We start from the raw sequence: 21,983 nt of genomic DNA, 5'->3' as shown, positions 1-21,983 counted from the left end.
GAATAGAGTTTGCCAGATGGGCAGGCATTCCAGACCAAGAGACTGAGGGTATGTCCAAAGAGCAAGGGAGGGGAGGGGGAGAAGCCTGTAGGAGGAGCCTGTGTGGATGGATGTAGCTGGTGCACACAGTCCTTATGGGTCAGCCAAGAGAAATAGTGGGGGAGGAAACCCGTTGCCCTGGCCCTTCCACAGGACACTTCATTGCCACATTTTTTCTTCTTGCTATTTCACTATTGCTTTGTATCAATAAGATACTCAAAGAAGGCTGAGTTGTTACAACTCTAGGACAGTTGTCTTCGGTCAACAGGGTCTCCCTTACTTTGCAGTCCAGGAAGGAAGGCTGGGCAGGAGTTGGGATATTGCTGGTCCCTTGGGATCCCTTCTCTTTTCCTCTGTGAGCTGAGTTCTCTTCACCCAATGCCCAGCATGGTTTTCTTGGACAAAAAAAGCTCTGGGTGTGGTTAGAAAACCTTAATAATAGCTACCATTCCTATGCACCTGACATTGTTCTGTTGAGTGTATTGATTTACTTAATCCTTGCAAAAACCTTATGAAGTAAGCACAACTATATTTTTTCCTTTTCTCAACTTTTCAAAACTTTTCTAGAGAAGTATAACAAATACAAAAATATATAGAAGTTTAATATATTTTATTATATATATTAATAAATATTATATAAGATTATACCAACATACATTTATGTAAATTTTTAAAATGTTTATTTATTTTTGAGTGTGAGAGAGAGACAGAGTGCAAATGGGGAGGGCCAGAGAGAGAGGGAGACACAAAATCTGAAGCAGTCTCCAGGCTCTGAGCTGTCAGCACAGAACCCAACATGGGCTCAAACTCATGAACCGTGAGATCATGACCTGAAGCAGAATTCGGACGCTTAACTGACTGAGCCATGGGGGGGGGGGGGGGGGGCTAAAGTTATTTTAGTTTAATAAATTTTCACAAAAAGAGCATAGTCACTAGCTCCCAGCAGAAGAAACAAAATTAGCAGCACCCAAAGGGCCTTCGGTGGTCCCATCCAGTCACCAGTCCTCCTCAGCCCCCAAACCAACTACCATCCTTCTAACAGCAGAGCTCACTGAATTTGTTTTGTACAGTATTACTTGTCTGAAGCCTCTTTGATTTACACGACATTGCATGTAATGACAGGTCGGCTCATTTTCTCTCTTTGCTACATTATTTCCTCTACTGTGTATGTTGAAACATCTTAAGCTCCAGAAAAGTTGAAAAACTAGTACAGTGAACAGTTATATACCCTTTATTTAGAGCATGAAGGACTATTATTTTCACTTTATAGATGAGGGACCTAAGACAAAGAGAAATTAGGTAAGGAGTCCAGGTCATGCCCTTAGGATCTAATCTTGCCTGGCTGGCTGCTAAGTCGTAAGACTGTGGGCAAATCTCATAACTTGTCTGAAGTTGTTCTTCATTTAGAAGATGGGAGTTAACAATCCCCATTTCATTGAGTTTCCAGACTGTTGTGAGGCTCAATTGTGAGGAATACGTGAATGTGCTATGTCAAGAGTAAAGGGGTGATATTCAAAAGGGGTGTTGTTAAAAATGCAGGCTCCTGGGCCTCACTCCCTGGAGATCCTAATTCAGTAGGTCTGGGGAAGGAGGCTGAATGTTTAACAAGTACCCAGGCGATTCTAATGCACTAATTCCCTACCGCACTACGCAAAAACAATTCTTTAAAAAGAATTTTTTTAAGTTTATTTATTTGGAGAGAGAGAGGAGAGAGAGAGCGCGAGTGCATGGGAGGGGTGGCGAAGAGAGTGAACTCACAAACTGTGAGATCAGGACCTGAGAAGAAATCAAGAGTCAGATGCTTAACCGATTTAAGATTAGTCCCGGGAGCCCTCACGTTTACAGAAATAAAAAAGCAAAAGGAAGCATGCTCAGCCTTACTGAGGACAAGTGACTCAGGGGTTTAAAACAAAAGAGGACAAAATGGAGCCATTGTAGGTGAAAGGGCAAGAGTTCTCTGTTGCAAAATGAGAGGTCAGATTAGAGGGAAGTAAAAAAAGAAAAAAAACCACTCAACTCTTTATTACTCAAAATTCAATACATTCCTGCCATCTTACATCACAGCAGGGGTTCGATTAACAACTGACACACCAAACCTCTGCTGATAGCCCTAACAAAGCTGGAACAACAAAAAGAAAAAAAAAAAAAAAGGAGAGAGAGAGAGAAAGAATTTGATTGCTTAAAGCATTGAAAATGTCAACATAGTGGGGGAAAACATAAACCAACCCAGTACCTTTTTGGACTTCCTAACATTTATCTTATGGTTTAGTATTGTGTTTCATTTTGAATCGCAGGGTGCGAAGGGAGGGAGAAATACTGTATTCTCTTGCGGAGGGCCTCTAGATGCAGGGCTTCGGTCTTGTATAAGGGATGTTTTTTTTTTAACGTTTACTTATTTTTGACAGAGAGCGAGCGCGAGAATGAGTGGGGGAGGGGCAGAGAGAGAGACAGACAGACAGACAGAATCTGAAACAGGCTCCAGGCTCTGAGCTGTCAGCACGGAGCCTTAGGCGGGACTGGAACTCACGGACAGTGAGAGCATGACCTGAACCGAAGTCGGACGCTCAACCGACTCAGCCACCCATTAAAAATGTACGGGACACATTTTTAATGGTCAGTTTGGAGCTGCAGATATGATACACAGTATCTATGTGCACGCACCATAAGTTAAGTAATGGAGCCTTTGAGGGCTTTCCACAGTTGAAACGCCGCTGCTTGACACAGCCAGTCGCCAGGCCCCGGGAGGCGGCCATGACCTGGCGGCCGACCCGGGCGCTAGCTCCCCTTCCACCTGTCCCTTGTTTGCCTTCCCCGTGAGAGAGCGCGAGGGGGCAAAGGCTGGCGGCGACATCACGCGGGGATCCCCTGCCGCTGGACTGTTCGGGGACACGTGCACGGAGCTCCTACCCTGCCCGGGGCCGTTGCAACTTGTTTGCTCAGATAATCTGGTTCAAGTCCCTGCCTTTTAAGACGAAAAAAAAACTGGGACGCAAATGTTGACGATGTAACTACCCTTTCTTTCTTTGAAAAAGCGTGACAATTTTTTTTTACAGACCATCTTGCATCATAAGCACAGGCAGATACCATCCTGGAGTGATTTGGAAATAACTGTTCCTGGGGGGAAAAAGGAGACCAACCGACGGCATTCTAAAGCCCTTCTTGTGAATTAAATAAACGAGAAATACATTTGAAAAACTAACCTTAAAGACAAAAAAGCAATAAAACAATCTCTACAGGACCGTCATCAGGTTAAAATTTCACCAAATTTACTCGCTAAAAATAATCCCAGAAGCCGTCGTTTCCGCTTTTAAAGGCAGCTCTGTTTTGCGGACTGACGATAATCAACAGGTTACGGTTCGTTAGTAACGCGACTCCGCCGACTCCTTTTGCAAAAACCGGCGAGGCCGCCGGCGCAACGACGACCTCCGCCACCGGCCTGGGAGGGCGCCCACGCCGGCGGGAGCGCGGCCCTCGGGCGGGGCTGCGGCTGCTCCGCTTCGGGGCCGCGGGTCACGTGCTGCGGGGGCGCGGGGGGCGGGGCCGGCGGGGTATATAGCCTGGTGGCCAGAGCCTGGCTTTGAACGTCGCGTGGGACTCGTCGGACCCTGGTCTCCTCGCTAATATCCGTTGGTAGGTGCGCGCCCCCTCTGTGACCCGCGGCCTAGCCCGGGTCCCCCGCGGGGCTCCAGGCTAGGGGACTGGGCGGTGGTCCCGGAGCCTGCCCGCCTCGCGGCCTCGGGGCGGTTTCCGGGTCCGGGCTGGGAAGGGGCGGTCTCCTGGGCCTGCGCTTTCCAGTCTTGCTTTTTTTTTTTTTTCTTTTTCTGTCTGGAATCTCTGCCAGCGGCTTCAGTGCGGGTGTAGCTTCTTGGCTTGGTTGCGCGGTAACAGTTTCCATTTGTCCCCGAAAGTACATTATCGGAAAGGAAATGTGCTAGCAAATCGTCTCCAGGCAGAACTCTGTGGGGTTCACGGCGACAGCAAGGCTGTGGGTGCTGGCGCCTGACTTGCCCCTTCGGGGTGGCTCTTACTCATTTCCTGTGTCACTGGGACCCTCGGCGACCGGAGGGTAGACTGACTAGCCCTGAAGTGGTGGACAGCGGGCCGTGCAGATAGATTCTTCCTTCCCAGGTCTGCTGCTTAGCAGTGAGGCAGTTTTATGTGGGTGTATAGTCCTTGGAGGAACTAAATGAACATTTAAAAGGCTCCTGGAATGTTTCTCAATTCCTGGGAGCCCGCCTTCCCTCTCGTGCTTTAGTCTCCCCTAGACTAGTTGCAGTCCCTTCAAAGGAAGGAATAAATTCCCCTAAAGTGCTCCATTTTATCAATGAGGTATTTATCGGTGCCTCATTTTATCACAGATGGTCCTGTCAAAGATGTCTTCTACTTGAAATCTTTTTTAACAATATTTTACTTTTAGGGGCGCCTGGTTGGCTCAGTTGGTTAAGCGTCCAACTTCGGCTCAGGTCAGGGTCATGATCTCCCGGTTAGTGAATTCCAGCCCCTGGGGCTCTGTGCTGACAGCTCAGAGCCTGGAACCTGCTTCAGATTCTGTGCCTCCCTCTCTCTCTCTGCACCTCCTGCGCGGTTTCTCTCTCTCTCTTTCAAAAAAGAAAAAAGAAAAACATTAAATTTTAATAAAAAATATTTTTAAGTAATCTCTACACCCAGCATGGGGCTTGAACTCACAACCCCGGATCAAGAGTCGCATGCTGTACTGACTGACCCAGCCAAGCACCCCTCTCTATAGTTTTATCATGGATTTTAACTTGGTTCCACAGTTTTTGTGAACAGATGTTCCTCTTCAAAAGGCATTCCTAATATCCTGGTGGAGAACAAGACAAACATCCCAATAACTTTGCTGTTTCCTATGGACCCTGTTTTCTATTGGAATTTTACCCATAAATTCTGAAAGCCGGCCTCAGAAGGTGTTTGCCTAGGGGAGAGCTGCCAGCTTGAGAAATGCAGAAGACCACACCTACTGTATCTTGCATGTTTCTCTTGAAATTAACATTTACTTGAGTGGGGACTGAGTCTGGGAGAGTCTTACCCTGGTATCCTGAAAGAAGTTTCTCTTCCACAGATTTCTTTCTTCAGGAGGAAAAATGGCATCGGTCGCAGTTAATCCACAACCGGTATGACCTTTAAATACAGTTTCTTGATTCCTTTCCCTCCCGTGTGTTTTGAGGAATTAACAATTTCCTCTGCCTTGGTTGCAGAGTGTGGTCACTAGGGTAGCTAACCTACCCTTGGTGAGCTCCACATACGACCTTGTCTCCTCGGCTTACATCAGCACAAAGGATCAGTATCCTTGCTTGAAGTCCGTGTGCGAGATGGCGGAGAAGGGTGTGAAGACCATCACTTCTGTGGCTGTGACGAGTGCTCTACCCATCATCCAGAAGCTGGAGCCACAAAGTGAGTTCTGATTTCTTCCTCAAGATTCAGTCCAAGGGATTGGGCAGGGGTGAGCCAGGAACTTCCTAGAATATGTGAAAGCCAGCCTTAGACTCCTAGCACTTAGAGGCAGCCTCAGGGAACCCCCTCTGCCTTTCCTTAGGTACATACTGCCTTTACTTACAAACTGCTGGGTAGGGGCACTGGGGTGGCTCACTCGGTTGAGTGTCTGACTCTTGACTTTGGCTCCGGTCATGATCTCACGATTCGTGAGTTCGAGCCCCACATCAGGCTCTGTGCTGACAGTGCTGACTGTCTCCATCTCTCTGACCCTCCCCGTTTGTTCTCTGTCTGCTTGCTCTCCATTTCTCTCTCAAAAATAAACTTAAAAAAAAAAAAAGCCCTACCAGGTGGCCCTTATTGTTATGGAAAGCGTCTGCCTCATAACAATAGCAGATATTCAAGAGAGTTAAACAGTCCTCCAGTGATGCCTCTGTCAGCAGAGATCACAAGGGGAGCTAGTGGGTGAAATGAATAACTGATTTCCTTGGGATCACACAATATGCATGAACTATTGTCAAAAGTAACATATTTTTGATGTACAATTAACACACCATAGAACTCACCCACTTAAAGTGTACAATTAAGTAGTTTTTAGTATATTCACAGAGTTGTGCAAGTATCTCTATAATCCATTTAGAACCTTTTCATCACCTCAGAAAGGGACCTCATACCAGTTTCTGTTTAGGATGTTGAAAAAGTTCTGAAAATAATGTGATAATTTCATACCATTGTGAATGCATTTAATGCCTCTGAATTATGCAGAGGTAAAACCATTTTTATTTTAAATAGTGAAAATGGTGAAGTGTATGTTTGTATTTTGCTACAATTAAAAAAAAAAAGGATGAGACCTTACACCCATTAGCAGTCTCTCCCCATCTCCTTCCAACGCCCTTAGGCAACTACTAATCTATTTTCAGTCTTTATAGACTTCTCTTTTCTGAACATTTAATATAAATGGAACCATAAAAAATGTTTTTCATGACTGGCTTCTTTCATTTAGCATAATTATGTCTTTGGGGTTTATCCATGTCGTGTTGTATCAGTGCCTTATTTTATTGCGGAATCATTTTCCATTGTGTGGATAGATTGCATTTTACTTATTCATCAGTTGATGGACATTTGGGTTCCTTCTACTTTTGGCGATGCTAAATCTTGAATGTTACTGTGAATGTTCGTGTACAAGATTTTGTGTGGATATATGTTTTCAGGTGTCTTGGGTATATACCTAGGAGTGGGATTGCTGGGTCATATGTTAACTGCTTAAGTTTTTGAGGAACTGCTGGCTTGTTTTCCAAAGCAGCTGCACCGTTTTACCACTAGTAGTGTAGGAAGGGTTCCATTTTTTCATGTTATTAACTACTTTTGAGTAAAGGTTTAGATACTTCCTCTAAATGGTTAAATCATGGCCTTCTGGGATTATAAGGAACCGTTAGGGACTAATTTTCCAACTCTGCTTCTTCCCAGATGGATTTGTTACTAGTGCTTGGCTTGGCCATCATTGGAAGGGAAGCTTGGACTAAAATCTGTGCTTTGTTGGTGACGTTCAGGGTGCTGTTAGCATGCTTTTTCCTGCTAATAACCCAAAATACAGTGCCACTTACTGAATTAAGTGTAGGTAGGGATTAAACTGGACAGGAAGTGCTAATTTTTAGAATTTTCAGATACCTCATTCCCTGAATGAGGGTTCAGTTGAAGCCTGGCTTCTCTTAGCATTCACCTTAGATACCAGTTGATGAGGAAGAAGCTTCTTAGCCAGCTTCCTACCTGGCACAGCGTTGCCACTGCCTGCTGCTCCCTTCCACTTCCTTATTTCCTTGTCTGTAGAAGACAATTGCCAGCAACCTGCTAAGCCTCTTCCATCTGAGCTAGAGAAACTAGGCAGTGCATTGTATTGTAAATGAAGATCAACATTCTTCCAATTTTTTATAAAAATGCCAAAGGTCCAAGGTATAATAGTATACGTTCTTATCTGCACTTAACATTGTCTTCATTTGTGATTCTTCTAGTTGCGGTTGCTAATACCTATGCTTGTAAGGGGCTCGACAGGATTGAGGAGAAACTGCCTATTCTGAATCAGCCAACAAACCAGGTGAACTTGGTTGGGGGGGCAAGAGTGCCAAGGCTTGCTGCCTCACACGTCTTCATGTTCTGTCTGGTTAGCCCAGGCTGTGCGTGTCATGAACATGCCATAAACAGGAGAAATAAATTCTCCTCCTGAATGTATTTTTGAAACAGCGATGGCCACTCCCTTACTTGCTGAATTAGTGTCAGGTTATCTCTAAGGAACAAGATGAATTCGCCCCCTTTGGTTGTCATGCTTTAGTATGATCTTTATTGATTGGTGGCTTTGCCTCTGTAGATGATATTGCTGTCACAAATAACTGATTCCCATATGGTATTAGATAAATGAAGAGGTGGTATATAAACATTTTTCTCGGGGCGCCTGGGTGGTGCAGTCGGTTAAGCGTCCGACTTCAGCCAGGTCACGATCTCGCGGTCCGTGAGTTCGAGCCCCGCGTCGGGCTCTGGGCTGATGGCTCAGAGCCTGGAGCCTGTTTCCGATTCTGTGTCTCCCTCTCTCTCTGCCCCTCCCCCGTTCATGCTCTGTCTCTCTCTGTCCCAAAAATAAATAAACGTTGAAAAAAAAAAAATTATTAAAAAAAAAAAAAAAAACATTTTTCTCACAGTGTCTGAGAGCCCATCCTTTAGGATGGGGAACTGACGTCTCTGCCCAGGTGTTGACCTTCTGGGGCTGTGCTCCTAGGGCCAGGTGGGCATGGTACCACCTGTCTATGCTCCTAGGTGTGCCTGGGCTGCTGCTCTCACTGTGAACATGTCAACATGGAAAATGCCATTCTCTAGAGGATCTTTTGTACCTTATTACATGTTCGTCCTAGTTAAAATGAAATACCTTGACACATTTTGTATCGTTTTACCTTATTGGCTCCTCCAGCAACGCTTGAGCGGTGGCAGATAGGGCAGATAGACCTGCTGAGGAAATTGATGCTTATTAACTCTTGGCGATTTGCCTAAGACCTAAAGCTAGAGAGTGAAAGGGCCAGATTCCTTGTTAAGCACTTCCAATGAGGCTGTCCTCGTTAAGACTATAATTCTATATTTACGCCTGTGTTTCTGATCAGCCAAGCAATCTGTTTTTTTACTTGTAGGTTGTTGCCAATGCCAGAGGTGCTATGACTGGGGCAAAAGATGCTGTGACAACTACTGTGACTGGAGCCAAGGATACCATGGCCAGCACCATCACTGGGGTGATGGACAAGACCAAAGGAGCAGTGACTGGCAGTGTGCAGAAGACCAAGTCTGTGGTCAATGGCGGCATTAACACGGTCTTAGGAAGTCGGATGATGCAGCTGGTTAGCAGTGGAGTAGAGAATGCACTCACCAAATCCGAGTTGCTGGTAGACCAGTACCTCCCTCTCACTGAGAAAGAACTAGGTAATTGGATATTTGTCTTGAACTCATAGTTTATATCTTAAATCTGTCTTTTAAAACTGCTTCATTGAGATCTACTTCGTATACCAAAAGTCACCTGTTTGATTCTGAGTTGTTTCATATAGAATTCTACATAGTAAGTTTGGAAACTTTGGGAGAAATTAACTTAGAGAAATTTTCTATAAATGGGTTATTTTCAGTGGGCTGCTTTACAAAATCATTAAACATTTAGTGCCTACTATGTGCCAGATACTGTGTTGCCCAAGAAGCTCACTGATTGGGGGGAGTAGATAAAGATGTCAGATGCAGTGATATGTATGTTTTGGGTGGTCAAGCCCAGCAGCAGACAGGAGCTGTCTTGGGGGAATGAGAGCATAATTGCTAGGTGGGTGGGTAGAATCAACAAGGTAAGATCCAGGTTAGAGGCCAGGCCTCCTCACTTCTAGGTGTGATCCCTTGGGATTTTTTTGTTCCTTTATTTCTAATTTCAGAAAAAGAAGCAAAAAAGGTTGAAGGGTTTGATACGGTTCAGAAGCCAAGTTATTACATTAGGCTGGGATCCCTGTCTACCAAGCTCCGCTCACGTGCCTACCAGCAGGCTCTCAGCAGGGTTAAAGAAGCCAAGCAAAAAAGCCAAGAGACCATTTCTCAGCTCCATTCCACTGTTAACCTGGTGAGTAGAAGTTCATTTAAAGGTAGCTAAAGTGAGCCCATCCCTCTGGAGGGATGAGAGAAATGTAATCATGACATCCAGGAATTTTAATCTTGTGAACAACCCAGTAGAAAAATGGGCAAAGAGTTATACAGACAACTCACCGAAAAGGAACGATAAATGGCTGAAATACATGAAGCGATGTTAGTCTTCTTCTGAGGGGCCAAGTTCCAGATGCTTCCCCTGGCTTATCACAGTGGCAAAATGTGATGCTGTGGGCAGTGAGGTAGAGAAAGAGGTGTGCCTGTACTTGTGCTTTCCTGGGGGATACGAGGGATTGTTCTGGGCAAGTTACAAACACACCTATGCCTTAGGCAGTTTTACTTTTAGAAATGTTTCCTTGTAGGAGCTCCTACAAGGAGCTCCTTGTCAGTTAAATGTTCCACTTCGGTTCAGGTCATGATCTCAGTGTTTGCTTGTGGGTTTGAGCCCTGAGTCAGGCTCTGTGCTGACAGCTTGGAGCCTGGAGCCTGCTTTGGATTCTGTGTCTCCCTCTCTCTCTGCCCCTTCCCTGCTCATGCTCTGTCTCTGTCTGTCAACAATAAATAAACGTTTAAAAAAAATGTTTCTTTATAGATGCACAGATAAGTTTAGAGTTACAAAACACTATAAACGATGCCTGTCAACTAATCGGAAAGTAATTAAATTGATACATCATAAAAAACTTGTGTAGCCATTAAAGATTGCCAAGTTGCAAAACAGTCTGTATTGTACTATCCTTAGAAGCTGGTTTCTTCTTGGAAGGGGAAAGAGGTAGCTGGCAACAGGGAAGAGGGGGTTTTAATTCCTTTTGTAATTTTGTTTTATGTATATACATGTTAAATTTGAGTTACCTTACCTGTGCTAAAGTGGACGTAAATTTGGAGACAGTGGTTTAATAAATAGAGGCAGTAAAAAACTATGATTACTTGGTTGATTTACAAAAACTGGTAATAAGTAACAATGTTAGTGCGGACAACTCTCCTTAAACTCTCATGGAAATTCTTGTTTTTTATATTATCTGATTTATATCCTCTGAGAACAGGCTAATATGAATGCATGTCTGACTGGTTTGTTCCTTTGTGTTACTTCAACATATTCTAGATTGAATTTGCCAGGAAGAATGTGCAGAGTGCCAACCAGAAAATTCAAGGTGCTCAGGATAAGTTCTATCTCTCCTGGGTGGAATGGAAGAGAAGCATCGGCTATGATGATACAGATGAATCCCACTGTGCTGAGGTGAGACACTGGGGAGAGTCATCCAGTACAGTTTCTGAAGATGTTCTTATTTTTCATTTCCATTTTCCCATTATTCCTCTTAGAATACTGTCTTCTATCACAAGTTTGAACAATACTGGGTACATAGGTTGTTCAGTGACAGAAAAGCAAAATGTGCAGTAATTTAACCTACAGACCCACGTCTTGCCCATATCAGAGTACAGCTAAATGAGAAACTTAGGCCTTGCCCTCATAAGGGGCACAGACTCACAGGTGATATGGCATTTTTATTGCCACAGTGCTTTCTGCTAGCATCAACACAGGTGCTATGAGAATGTATAGGAAAGGAACCTAACTCAGCCTTAGAGAAAGGATGGGTGAGTCAGATGGCTTCCTGGAAGAGAGGAGTGCTAAGTTGAGGTCTAATGGGTGAATAAACTAGGTGGAAGGGCAGTAAGGGCCCGGATGTTCCAGACAGAAGAAATACCATGCTGTAGTCCTAGAAAGTGGTTCTTTGATTTCCCAAAGCTCATATGCCTACTGAAAAGTGGACAGAACTGCTCGTGTATTCTTGGGTTCTAATGAGGATTTTGAAAAGTCAAAGAATCCACATACGTGGTAGACACATACCCAGTTTACTGTAATTGAACCGACTGCTAAATAGCCCTGTTGGATTCACTGCTAATTTTTAAACTTGCTTTATTTTTAGCACATTGAGTCACGTACTCTTGCTATTGCCCGCAACCTGACTCAGCAGCTCCAGACCACGTGCCACACCCTGCTGTCCAACATCCAGGGGTTACCACAGAACATCCAGGATCAGGCCAGTCACGTGGGGGTGATGGCTGGTGACATCTACTCAGTGTTCCGCAACGCTGCCTCCTTTAAGGAAGTGTCTGACGGCCTCCTCACTTCTAGCAAGGGGCAGCTGCAGAAAATGAAGGAGTCTTTAGATGATGTGATGGATTATCTTGTTAACAACACACCTCTCAACTGGCTGGTAGGTCCCTTTTATCCTCAGCTGACCGAGTCTCAGAATGCTCAGGACCAAGGTGCAGAGAAGGACACAACCAGTCAGGCCCAGCAGCCTCAGCACAAAACACATTAAACCTGTCCTTGTCACCAGTAGATGGTTCAGCCAGCCAGATGATCCTTTCTGTTCTGTTGAAATTAACCTGCTAGACAACTCGGAATTGGGGAAGCAGCTAGCTGGGAAAAACGTCCCCAGTTGTAGTCTTTTCTAACTGGATTCAGAGCTTTAAAATTTCTGGCATCAGCAGATGTGTTCTATTGTTTACCTGGCTGGTAAGAAAAGAATGCTAAATGATACATTGGTCGAACTCACAAAAAGTTTCAGTGCTTTATGGTCTCAGCGTGTTAGCCTTGTTGCTGTTTATTTGTATTGAATAAAAACACCTTCGTGTGGGCTGTGGTGTGAACTGGTGTCTGCTCCGGTTTGGTCTGAGCAGGCTTTGTCACTGATTGGTCTCACCAAGCATGCCTGTACAACTTCAGTTTTTTATTTTTCGTAAAGGAATGTCCCCTATGAATTCAATAAAATTCACTGCAGAATAGATTGATTTTATGCTGTGTGTTCCATGTGCTTCGTGTGTTGCTTTCATAGAGCTGCTTGGCCTGCATGATGGGGTTATTAACACACATCTGTGAATTCCAACTGGCCCAGTGGGGAACTTGGTAGGGTAATAACATTAGAAGGCTAGTGCTAAAAATGGAGGGTTTCACAACAGGTCTTAAACAAATTAAAAGCTAATGTGCATACCAGAATTTTTACAAGGTGACAGTTGTTGCCTTTATCTCCCCATTCACTCAACCTCTGAGGGGTTTTTAGGCCAGTAGAAGGCTACTTATGGCTGAAAAGGAATCAAAACTGAAAGGAAGCAATTGGCATCAGTTTCCTGTAAAGGCAGTATGCCTTTCTTGGTAAAGTGCTGTTGAAAGCGAGAGCCCTGAACCGAGACTAGTCAGTGTCCAGTCTCAGCTCAATTTGACTTGCCATGTTGTCACTTTGGGAGAAAGTCACTAACAATAGTTGGGGAGATACCTTTAGGAATAATTAGAAATAGAAAGACTTTTAGACTTTGGATCCTTCTGTAGGAAAGGATTCTTCTTACCTCCACCTGAGGGTGTTCAGACTTCTAGTCCCTCAGTGTTGGTCAACGAGGGAGGAAATCTCATGAATCTCCTTGTAACAAAGCTGCAGGATGCCAAACTGTTTAAAAAACAACTTGTCAAATACAGCTACATACTTCTGCCTGTCCCCGCGAAAAGGATAGCAAGGCTGCTCTTTAGAGCTGAAGTCTAAGGTTTGTCTCTTTATATTCTGGTTCCTCCCTCCCCTTTCTCCCCAAGAAAACAAGGAGGCCGCGCGTAACCGCATGTGCCCTTGATGTGAGTGAGACCATCAAAGCTTACAAAGTGACAGAACTAAGTTTTGCCCCTTGAGGTAACTCCAGGAATCAGTAAACAGGTGAGATGAATTGGAGGGGAGAGACTCACTGAGATACTTGAAGCCGAGAAGTATCTAGTTACTGGGAAGGTGGACTGCCACAATTCATGGGCTTCCGGGATGGAAACCCATCCATTCACTTGCCTGCCTGGTCCCAAGAACTGGCATTTTCCAGAGCAACTGACTCTTAAATATTTTTTAACTTCTTCATCCTAATTGGACATGACCTTGCCCCTCCCCCTCAAAACTCCAAGGCTCCTATCTTGTGGTTTGTTCTAATTGGTTGGTAAATTACATACCGTAGATATACACATACTTTCTTACCCTGAACATAAACTTGTTTTCCCATTATGAAAGTTACAGGGCCAGCTGAATTGCTTATGGAAAGGAGACCATTCTCAAAGCTATTCATGAACAAGACTACTTAGCTTCCAGAAAAACAGCACTAGCCCTCATTTTTTTGCCATGAGCTGTGCTCACTTGTGGTTTTGTCTGGCTTTGTGTCTCAAGTTTGTGCCCATGTGCATTCCATTCTGTTGTCAACATGTCTCAAAATCCATGGTCTTGCATCTTACAGCTTTATTGTTGCATAAACTGGCAGTTTGGTTTAACAGATTTTTCCCCAAGGAGGACAATTCTAGTGAGAAAAAAAAGCCGATTAAGCACAATATCTAACTATGGACGGTTTTTTAAACATTTGGCTGCATGAAGGCTGATGTGGCATGCTTGAGTGTTCAAAGGTTTTTTGTTTTTTGGTTTTTTTTTCCCTTTGTAATAATAACATGGACTCTGGTTAGTTCTGGGTAAAAAAATCAAAAGAATATGGTGTGCTAGCCATTCATCTCTTAGCCTTAGTATTTTCACCTGTAATGTAAAATTAGTGACGCTTCAACAGATGAAAGTGAAATGTTTGAGGATAGGATGTCTTTCTGTTTTGCACTAGAGGCATAGGGGGACACCACTGTGGGGCAGTGACATACAGCATCTTTAAGTTGCCAGTCCAGGTGTAATATCAGGACGTGATTAGGAAAATCTATCCACTATCAAAGTGCAGTGTAGGTATTAAAGAGCTAATGAACTGAGAAGGGAAAAACTGAAATTTGGTCTATCTGAAATCTCTCTTCTAGAATATCATTTAGCTCATAGAGGTGGCTGGTGAGGGAAGGAGGAATAAAGAGCAGGATAGATACTTGTGCACCAGTCTTTAAGGAAATGGAGTCTAAATGATGCCTGGGAGAGCAGATGTGGGGGTATGGAAAGGAGGGCCTTTTGCCCGTCTGATCTCCCTGATCTCCCTGTGCTCTCATGGACTTGGGACTGTCCCAGCTCCAAGAGTGACCTAGTACTGAGTCTGCATGGATGATGGTCTTGTGAGATGTAGGTGGCTATGTTATTCTATCTATGTAGCTGCATTACAAAGTGATTTAATTTGGTATTTGAGTTCCTAGTAGTATAAGGCATGGACTCTGCCCTGATGAAAATGGTAAAACCAGAAACTGCTCAAGAGACTTTTATGGTCTTAGGGGAAGCTTGTTGATGAACATTCAAGTAATATCCTGGTATAGGACATTGTTTATCCCTCACTCTGTTCCAGGCTGCCAATTTAAAAAATCCCTACCTATATTATAAAGTTAACCTGCAAAATATTACACTTCAGCATAAGGCAGTATAGGAATGGCAGGGCAACAATTTGAGTTTTCAGTTTTATTGACCAAAGCAAAAGGGAATGCTAACTTAGGTGATATTTCCTGTGAGAGGGGAAAAAAACTTCTAATGTCTTCTAGAACTTAGGAAAGGAGTGCCTGGATGGTTCAGTCAGTTAAATAAGTGTCCGACTCTTGGTTTTGACTCTGGTCATGATTTCATGGTTCGTGAGTTCTTGGACAGTGTGCACAGCCTTGGGATTCTCTCTCTCTCTCTGTGTCTCTGCCCCTCCCTTGCTCATGCTTGCTCTGTCTCAAAATAAATAAACTAAAAAAAAAGGAAAGTGTTAACTACGTCTTACAAAAGTAGTGAATAGATGAAATGGTACTTTTACGTGGGTAGTGTTGGAGAACTAGTTACCACTTAAATTATGTCTTCATGTCTCTTGGGTATATGTGTGGGAATGGAATGGAGAGTAGGTCATAGTCACCATGTGTTTACCATGTGTTTGTTTGAGAAACTGCCAAACTGTTTTCCAAAGTGGCTGTACTATTGTACGTGCCCACCAGCAAGGTATGAGGATTCTGTTTTCTCCACATCTTCACCAACACTTGTATTTTGGCTTTTATTCCATCCATCCACTTATTTATTTATTTATTTAAGGTTTTAAAAAATGTTTATTTTTGAGAGAGAGACCAAGGAAGGGAGGGGCAGAGAGAGGGGGGAACAGAGGATTTGAAGCGGGCTCCATGCTGACAGCAGAGCCACTGATGTGGGGCTGGAAAACCCCAAACTGCCAGATCCTGAGCTGAGCTGAACTGAGATGCTTAACTGACTGAGCCACCCAGGCGCCCCTATCCAACTATTTAAATTAAAGCTCAGCGTTAATAAGAGTAGATGTTGAATGGTGTGAATGAAGCACTTCAACTTTTGTTTTGTCTGCACAGGCTAGAGCACAGGAAAACTCAGCTAAGGAGGTAGTTAATGGATCAATCAGGCTGACTCCCGTGTATAAAATGAACTCTTGGCATGGTTAACAGCACACCAGGGAGTGTTCTGCCCTCTTTGTCTATGCCAGGGATTATCAACTGGAGAAATTGACAAAATGCAGATTCATGGGTTCCACCTCCAGAGAATCTGGTTACTAGTCTGGTGGTAGTACCAGACATCTGCAGTTTTTAAAAGCATCCCTTAGGGGCACCTGGGTGGCTCAGTCGATTAAGCGACCTACTTCGGCTCAGGTCATGATCTCGCGGTCCGTGAGTTCGAGCCCCGCGTCGGGCTCTGTGCTGACAGCTCAGAGCCTGGAGCCTATTTCAGATTTTGTGTCTCCCTCTCTCTGACCCTCCCCGATTCATGCTCTGTCTCTCTCTGTCTCAAAAATAAATAAACGTTAAAAAAAAAAAATTAAAAAAAAAAGAAAGAAAAAAGCATCCCTTAAAAAAAAAATCAAAGCATTCCTTAAAATAGAAAGCATCATCCCTAGTGATTCTACTGTAGGTGACCCACTGAATACTGTTAGAGAAGCAAAGGAAACAGGACTAGGGTTACCTATAGTTCCTTCTCTCCAAACAAGACTCCCAGTGTGGGTTCCATAAAGTGTCCTAAGACCTACGCTTGATTTACCTGCTCAAACGAATGGAATACACAGGAGTTAACAGTGACTAGCTGAATGCTGTGCAATGGATACATACCAAGGATTACTTTGTGATTGGTGTCAACCTGCTCCCTTTGCTAAGAGTTCTAATCACTTCCACAGACTCTTGTTGGCTGAGGACAAAGCATCAGGGTACAAGAGGGTGTTTCTACAGTAGGGAAGGTGATGTGCACCAGGGGATGGTACTCAGTGTTCATGTAAAACAGAACAGTGTTCATGTAAAAAGTGTTCATGTAAAACAGAGTTCTGTAGCTCACAAGCACATAAACAAGCTGCATATGCAATCTGTTCTGGGTGGTGAGACGTTTGTGCTAAATCGAACTCTCACCAGGGTTTATCTTATGTATTTGGTGATAGAGCTAGTCACTCACTACCTCTTGCATGATCCTTTCATAACACTAGAAATCAAATTACTTTCATACAAACTTAGATTTCGGTTTCTTCTTGTCACTACATTAGCGCTTCTAACTCTATTTCAAAATAAACCAATTTTCCTGACTCTGTGTCATATCAGCATTGCATATACACCTTTACTAGCAAGTTACCTTCCCACAGATGTTATTTTTATTTCTGTAATAGTCTCACCTTAGCCAGGGCACCAGGCCACCAAACACTAGCCTACTGTTAGGCAAATTAGAAAATGGCACCTTATAGTGCCACCTTCTGGAAAGTTGTTATAATAAATATGCGAATCAATGAAGTCTATGTTATGAAAGGTGCCCCAGAGGTTGTATGAACAGGTTGCAGGAATCCTAGCATGGTCACTTGGTTTCCTGAAAAGCATGTGTTGATGGTTTCCTGTCCTTTCAGGGGGGGACTATGATTATCTCATTAATTCCATAGTAAGTACCAGATTCTTGAGTGTGGCCTCTATCCCTGAATGGGTTTTCTCTGAAAGAGACTCCTTACACTCCATCAATGGTCCAAACTACACTTGCTCATGTCAGTGAAAAAGGATTTATGTTATAGATGTGCGAAATGATTTCTCTTGTGCCACATTTCTCATGAAGATGGTCAGGCACAATCACTACATTTTACATTAAACTCACCATGGAAACTTGATGGATTGTGACTACCTCTTAGTTGTCCTACCCTCTATTCACAGCCTCCAAGTAGGTTTTACTGGTAGCCAAGAATTTAATGGACATTATACACTCTGGATCATTCTGGATATATGGAAGGGGAATTATTCACATGACTCTTGTAAAGCATCTCAGGTACTAGAGATTTTTTTTTTTTTGATAGTGGTGCTGAAAACTTTTCTCCAAAAATTCTGAGTTTGGGATCCCCAACCTTCTGCAAAGATAGGACAAGTTAGGTGACTTTGGAGGTAGTGTGTGTGTGCGTGTGTGTGTGTGTGTGTGTTGGTATTTAAGGAACATATGAAAATAAAAGCTACTCTTTACAGAGCACCTTTTACAAGTTAGGCTCATTCTACCTTCATTCTTCATCTGTAACCAAATCAGGTATCTTCCTCATGTGAGAGGTGAGGAGACAGGTTGAGAAGAGGTGGGTGGTAGGATGGGGTTTTAGTTTGATGTCTTACTGTTGTCAAAGTGCATGCATTTTTTTTTTTTTTTTTTCTGTTCTAGCACTCTAGCTCTCTGATAAGAGAAAACTGTAGCTTGCCTCTTTGGGGCCCAGAAAATCTCTCTGCCTGTATCTTCTTGTGTTGTACCTTCCTGTTCTATTTTATATTTGTTAAAAACAAAGTCATATTGGATGTTAAAACATACTATTAACAGACATAGTTTAGAAGAGAGAGCTAAGTAAGGTGTATCTTTTAACCTACTAAAGCTCAAATTGCAATAGTTGGCTTGTCTGACTGATGCTCTGAATCAAATTGTATAAGCATTGCTGGCTTTGGTGGATGTCAGGTTGGATCGAATCTTTGCAAGGCGAACATTGATAAATAGCTAGAATGTAGTTTGATCTACCCAAACTGAGAGCCTCAAGAATAAATGGTAGTTGTACCTCAGGCCAGACAGTTCTCTGAGCACCTGAGTTCTTTGGGAAGATAAACAAGATTCCTCTTCTTGTCTGTTTTTCCTCTTGTTTCATTTTTACTCTTTCTTAATTGTGAAATGTACACAGCATCAAATTTACCATTTTAGCCATTCTTTTTTTTTTTTTAAATGTTTATTCGTTTTTGAGAGACGGAGACACAGCATGAGGGGGGGAGGGGCAGAGAGAGAGAGGGAGACACATAATCTGAAGCAGGCGTCCGGCTCTGAGCTGTCAGCACAGAGTTCAACGCAGGGCCCGAACTCATAAACCGTGAAATCATGACCTGAGCTGAAGTCGGACGCTTAACTGACTATGCCACCCAGGCGCCCCCATTTTAGCCATTCTTAAGCGTACAATTCAATGGCATTAGGTACATTCACCATGTTGTGCCATCATTATCACTTTCTATTTCTAGAACTTTATCATTATTCCAAGCATAAACTGTAACTATTAAACAGTAACTCCTCATTCTTCCCTCCTGTTGTCTGCATTTTGATGGATTTTTGTTGTTTTGCCTCTGTTAGATAATTAGCTAACTTTTTTTTCTCTATCAAGATTCCAGTCTTTAGTAATTTATTATACCTTACTAATTTTCTGCTTTTAATCTGCTGTCGCCTAAGAAACATCGCATAGCTTATCAAAATTGTATGTAAAGTAAGAGCTAATAGAACTTCTTATCCCTAAAAGCCTTTCCTATGCAGAGAAGAATAGGACTTTGGGATGGCTGTTTCAACTATTAAAACACCTTTTCCTTCCTCAGTTCCTAGACGTTTCCCAAAAGGGTTATATTTATAAGTCAGACTTCTGGAAAAGTGGAATATTACTACTGATTTTAAGAGAATAGTAGATTAATAGATGAATAACTGGAAATGCCTTACATTTTGTATTTTCAAGAAAACTTTCATTTAGTAAGTTCCCCCCTAGTTAGTTTCATTTTAAAGAGAAGTTTTATAATATGAGTGAACTGTGGTAATATGACTAAACACCTTTCAGGAAGCATGGCTATGGAGAAAGGGAGGCTCATTCACATGCAGTAATCAGGGTCTCCATGAGGACAGTGCAGTTCACCAGTGTTTGTTTTAATATCCAAGATTCTTCTTTTACAGGTATTTGATTTCACTGCTATAGACTTGACATCTGAGACTGATGAAATTCCAGATATTATTGCTTTGGAAGAGGAGGATGGGTCAGATCATTCGCATGCTAATGGCCCCGTGTCCTCTCAGGGCCAAATGTTGAATAACTAACAAGAAAATACTCCTTTTGGCTGAATACACAATTTGTGTCACAGTAAACTTCAAGCTTGCTTGCGTGTTTATTCCTGAGGTTTTGGGGATTAATCTATTGTGGGTTAATCTATTCTTTTTTTTCTTTGGCTGCTTGGTCTTAATTGTAATGAAACTGATTGATCTAAACTTTTGTAAGAGAACCTCGTTCTGTATCATATATCATTTTATATGATTCTTCAAAATTTAATTATTGAAATGCCTATAATAAAAATGGTGCTGTATAATCTTGAGTTAGTGACTTTTTTTTTTAAATATACTAATGTAATGGACATTTGTTTTTGTTTTTATTTTTGGCCTCCCAGGATGGGGGTGTCTTAGTGGGTCTGTAGGTCAGGGGTTTTTTTTTTGCCTTCTCCTAGCCTAGGGGTGGGCATCTGAAAACAGGTCAACTGGGAGGAAGTATATCAAGATGAGTAAAGATTGTGGATATTAATCTTGGCTCTGCCACTTACGAGTTGTGTGACTTTAAACAATTTACATAATTTCCCTGTACCTCAACTTCCTCATCTGTAAAATGGGGATTTAGTTTGATGATAATAATAGGTTTGCTATGAAGAATAAACAAATTAACATTTGTGAAAAGCTTAAAGCAATGCCTGGCACAGAGTAGCGTTAAATAAATTGTAGAAACTATGGTCAGGCCAGTAGCTATGAGCGTCCCTAGTGTCCAAATAGTAGTTTTTTTTTTTTTTCTTAATGTTTATTGATTTTTTGAGAGAGGGTGTGAGTAGGGGAGGGACAGAGAGAAAGGGGGACAAAGGATCCGAGGCGGCTCTGTGCTGACAGCAGTGAGCCCAATGCAGGGCTCAAACTCACGAAATACGAGATCATGACCTGAGCCGAAGTCAGATGCTCAATCGACTGTGCCACCCAGGTGCCCCCAAATAGTGGTTCTGAAATACCTTTTTCCACTAAAAGAAATCAGGGCTTCTTGGAGAAATGGCTGATTTCAGATTTGAAGCAGAAAATGTACAAGATGTTCCTTGAACTTCTTGCTATTCCAGATAGCAAGGAAGCCAATTTGAAGGGTTTCCCATTGACTAGAGATAGGACGATTTGAACTTCAATGAGGATAATAATTGCAATCAAATATGAACTCCATTAAATATCTAAATATATCCCATTAAATATCTAAATATATTATTATACATATAAACAATTTCATTGGTCACTTTCAGGGGATGATAGTAAACCAATTAACTGGTAAAATAAAGAGAAAGGATCAACAGTCTATCCTTCCTTGTATCTTTACCATGAGATAAACTAGACCATGAGGGAAAATTTCTATCATAAAAGTATTGCTACTAACAGAATAAAAAAATGGTATCTTGGTCAGTGTGGACTGCTATAATAAACTACCTTAGACCAAGTGGTTTAAAATGTTTATTTTTGAGAGAGAGCGAGAGAGAGCAAGAGTGAGAGTACAAACAGGGGAGGAGCAAAGAGACAGAGGGAGACAGAATCCGAAGCAGGCTCCAGGCTCTGAGCTGTCAGCACAGAGCCCGACATGGGGCTCGAACCCACAAACTGTGAGATCATGACCTGAGCCAAAGTCAGAAGCTTAACTGAGTCAGATCATGACCTGAGCCAAAGTCAGCTTAACTGACTGAGTCACCCAGGTGCCTCTAGACTGAGCGGTTTAAAAAAATATTTATTTCTCACAGTTCTGAAGGCTGTAAGTTTGAGATGTTTCAGCACGATTGGGTTTTGGTGAAGACTCTTCCAGGTTGCAGAGTCCACTTCTTTTTGTATCCTCTGATGGCAGAAAGCGCAGAGAGAGAGAGAGAGAGAGAGAGAGAGAAAGAGAGAGAGAGAGAGAGAGAAATCAGGCTCTCTTGTGACTCCTCTAAGGGATTAATCCTATTCAGGAGGGTTCTACCCTGATGACTTCATTTAATGCTAATTACCTCCCAGAGACCCCGCTTTCTAATACCGTCACATTGAGGAATAGGATTACAATATAGGAATGGAGTGGGGGGAGAGGGAGGCACAAACATTCAGTTCATAACAAACAATAAATTAGAATTTTCATTTTGCAATCCCCAAGGAATTAATAGACCTAGGCAT

At 42.8% G+C, this 21,983-nt stretch overlaps 1 protein-coding gene across 2 annotated transcripts; it reads left to right on the top strand.

The window, feature by feature from the left end:
* Positions 1 to 2,418: 2,418 nt before the first annotated feature.
* Positions 2,419 to 20,140, top strand: PLIN2 (perilipin 2). 2 transcript variants are annotated; one of them, XM_043566227.1, is made up of 9 exons: positions 3,518 to 3,669; positions 5,120 to 5,171; positions 5,256 to 5,451; positions 7,500 to 7,582; positions 8,661 to 8,946; positions 9,435 to 9,616; positions 10,739 to 10,873; positions 11,562 to 11,852; positions 19,734 to 20,140. In XM_043566227.1, the coding sequence occupies exons 2-9, from the start codon at positions 5,142 to 5,144 to the stop codon at positions 19,872 to 19,874; spliced, it is 1,344 nt and encodes a 447-aa protein (XP_043422162.1). In that variant the 5' UTR covers positions 3,518 to 3,669; positions 5,120 to 5,141; the 3' UTR covers positions 19,875 to 20,140. The 2 variants fall into 2 exon arrangements, with proteins under 2 accessions (XP_043422163.1, XP_043422162.1); XM_043566228.1 differs by lacking the exon at positions 19,734 to 20,140 and having other exon boundaries at positions 2,419 to 3,669; positions 11,562 to 12,426.
* Positions 20,141 to 21,983: the final 1,843 nt, after the last annotated feature.

This window comes from Prionailurus bengalensis, chromosome D4 (assembly GCF_016509475.1).
Source record: "Prionailurus bengalensis isolate Pbe53 chromosome D4, Fcat_Pben_1.1_paternal_pri, whole genome shotgun sequence".
NCBI lineage: Eukaryota > Metazoa > Chordata > Mammalia > Carnivora > Felidae > Prionailurus > Prionailurus bengalensis.
Note: the sequence above shows the minus strand (reverse complement) of the source record. Positions and strands in the feature narration are given on the sequence as shown.

Excerpts from the sequence above, each read along its gene's own strand:
- PLIN2 (XM_043566227.1), top strand. The coding sequence starts at position 5,142 with ATGGCATCGGTCGCAGTTAATCCACAACCG. Across the intron at positions 8,947-9,434 it reads TCTCACTGAGAAAGAACTAG|AAAAAGAAGCAAAAAAGGTT; the intron begins GTAATTGGATAT and ends TTCTAATTTCAG. Across the intron at positions 9,617-10,738 it reads TCCATTCCACTGTTAACCTG|ATTGAATTTGCCAGGAAGAA; the intron begins GTGAGTAGAAGT and ends AACATATTCTAG.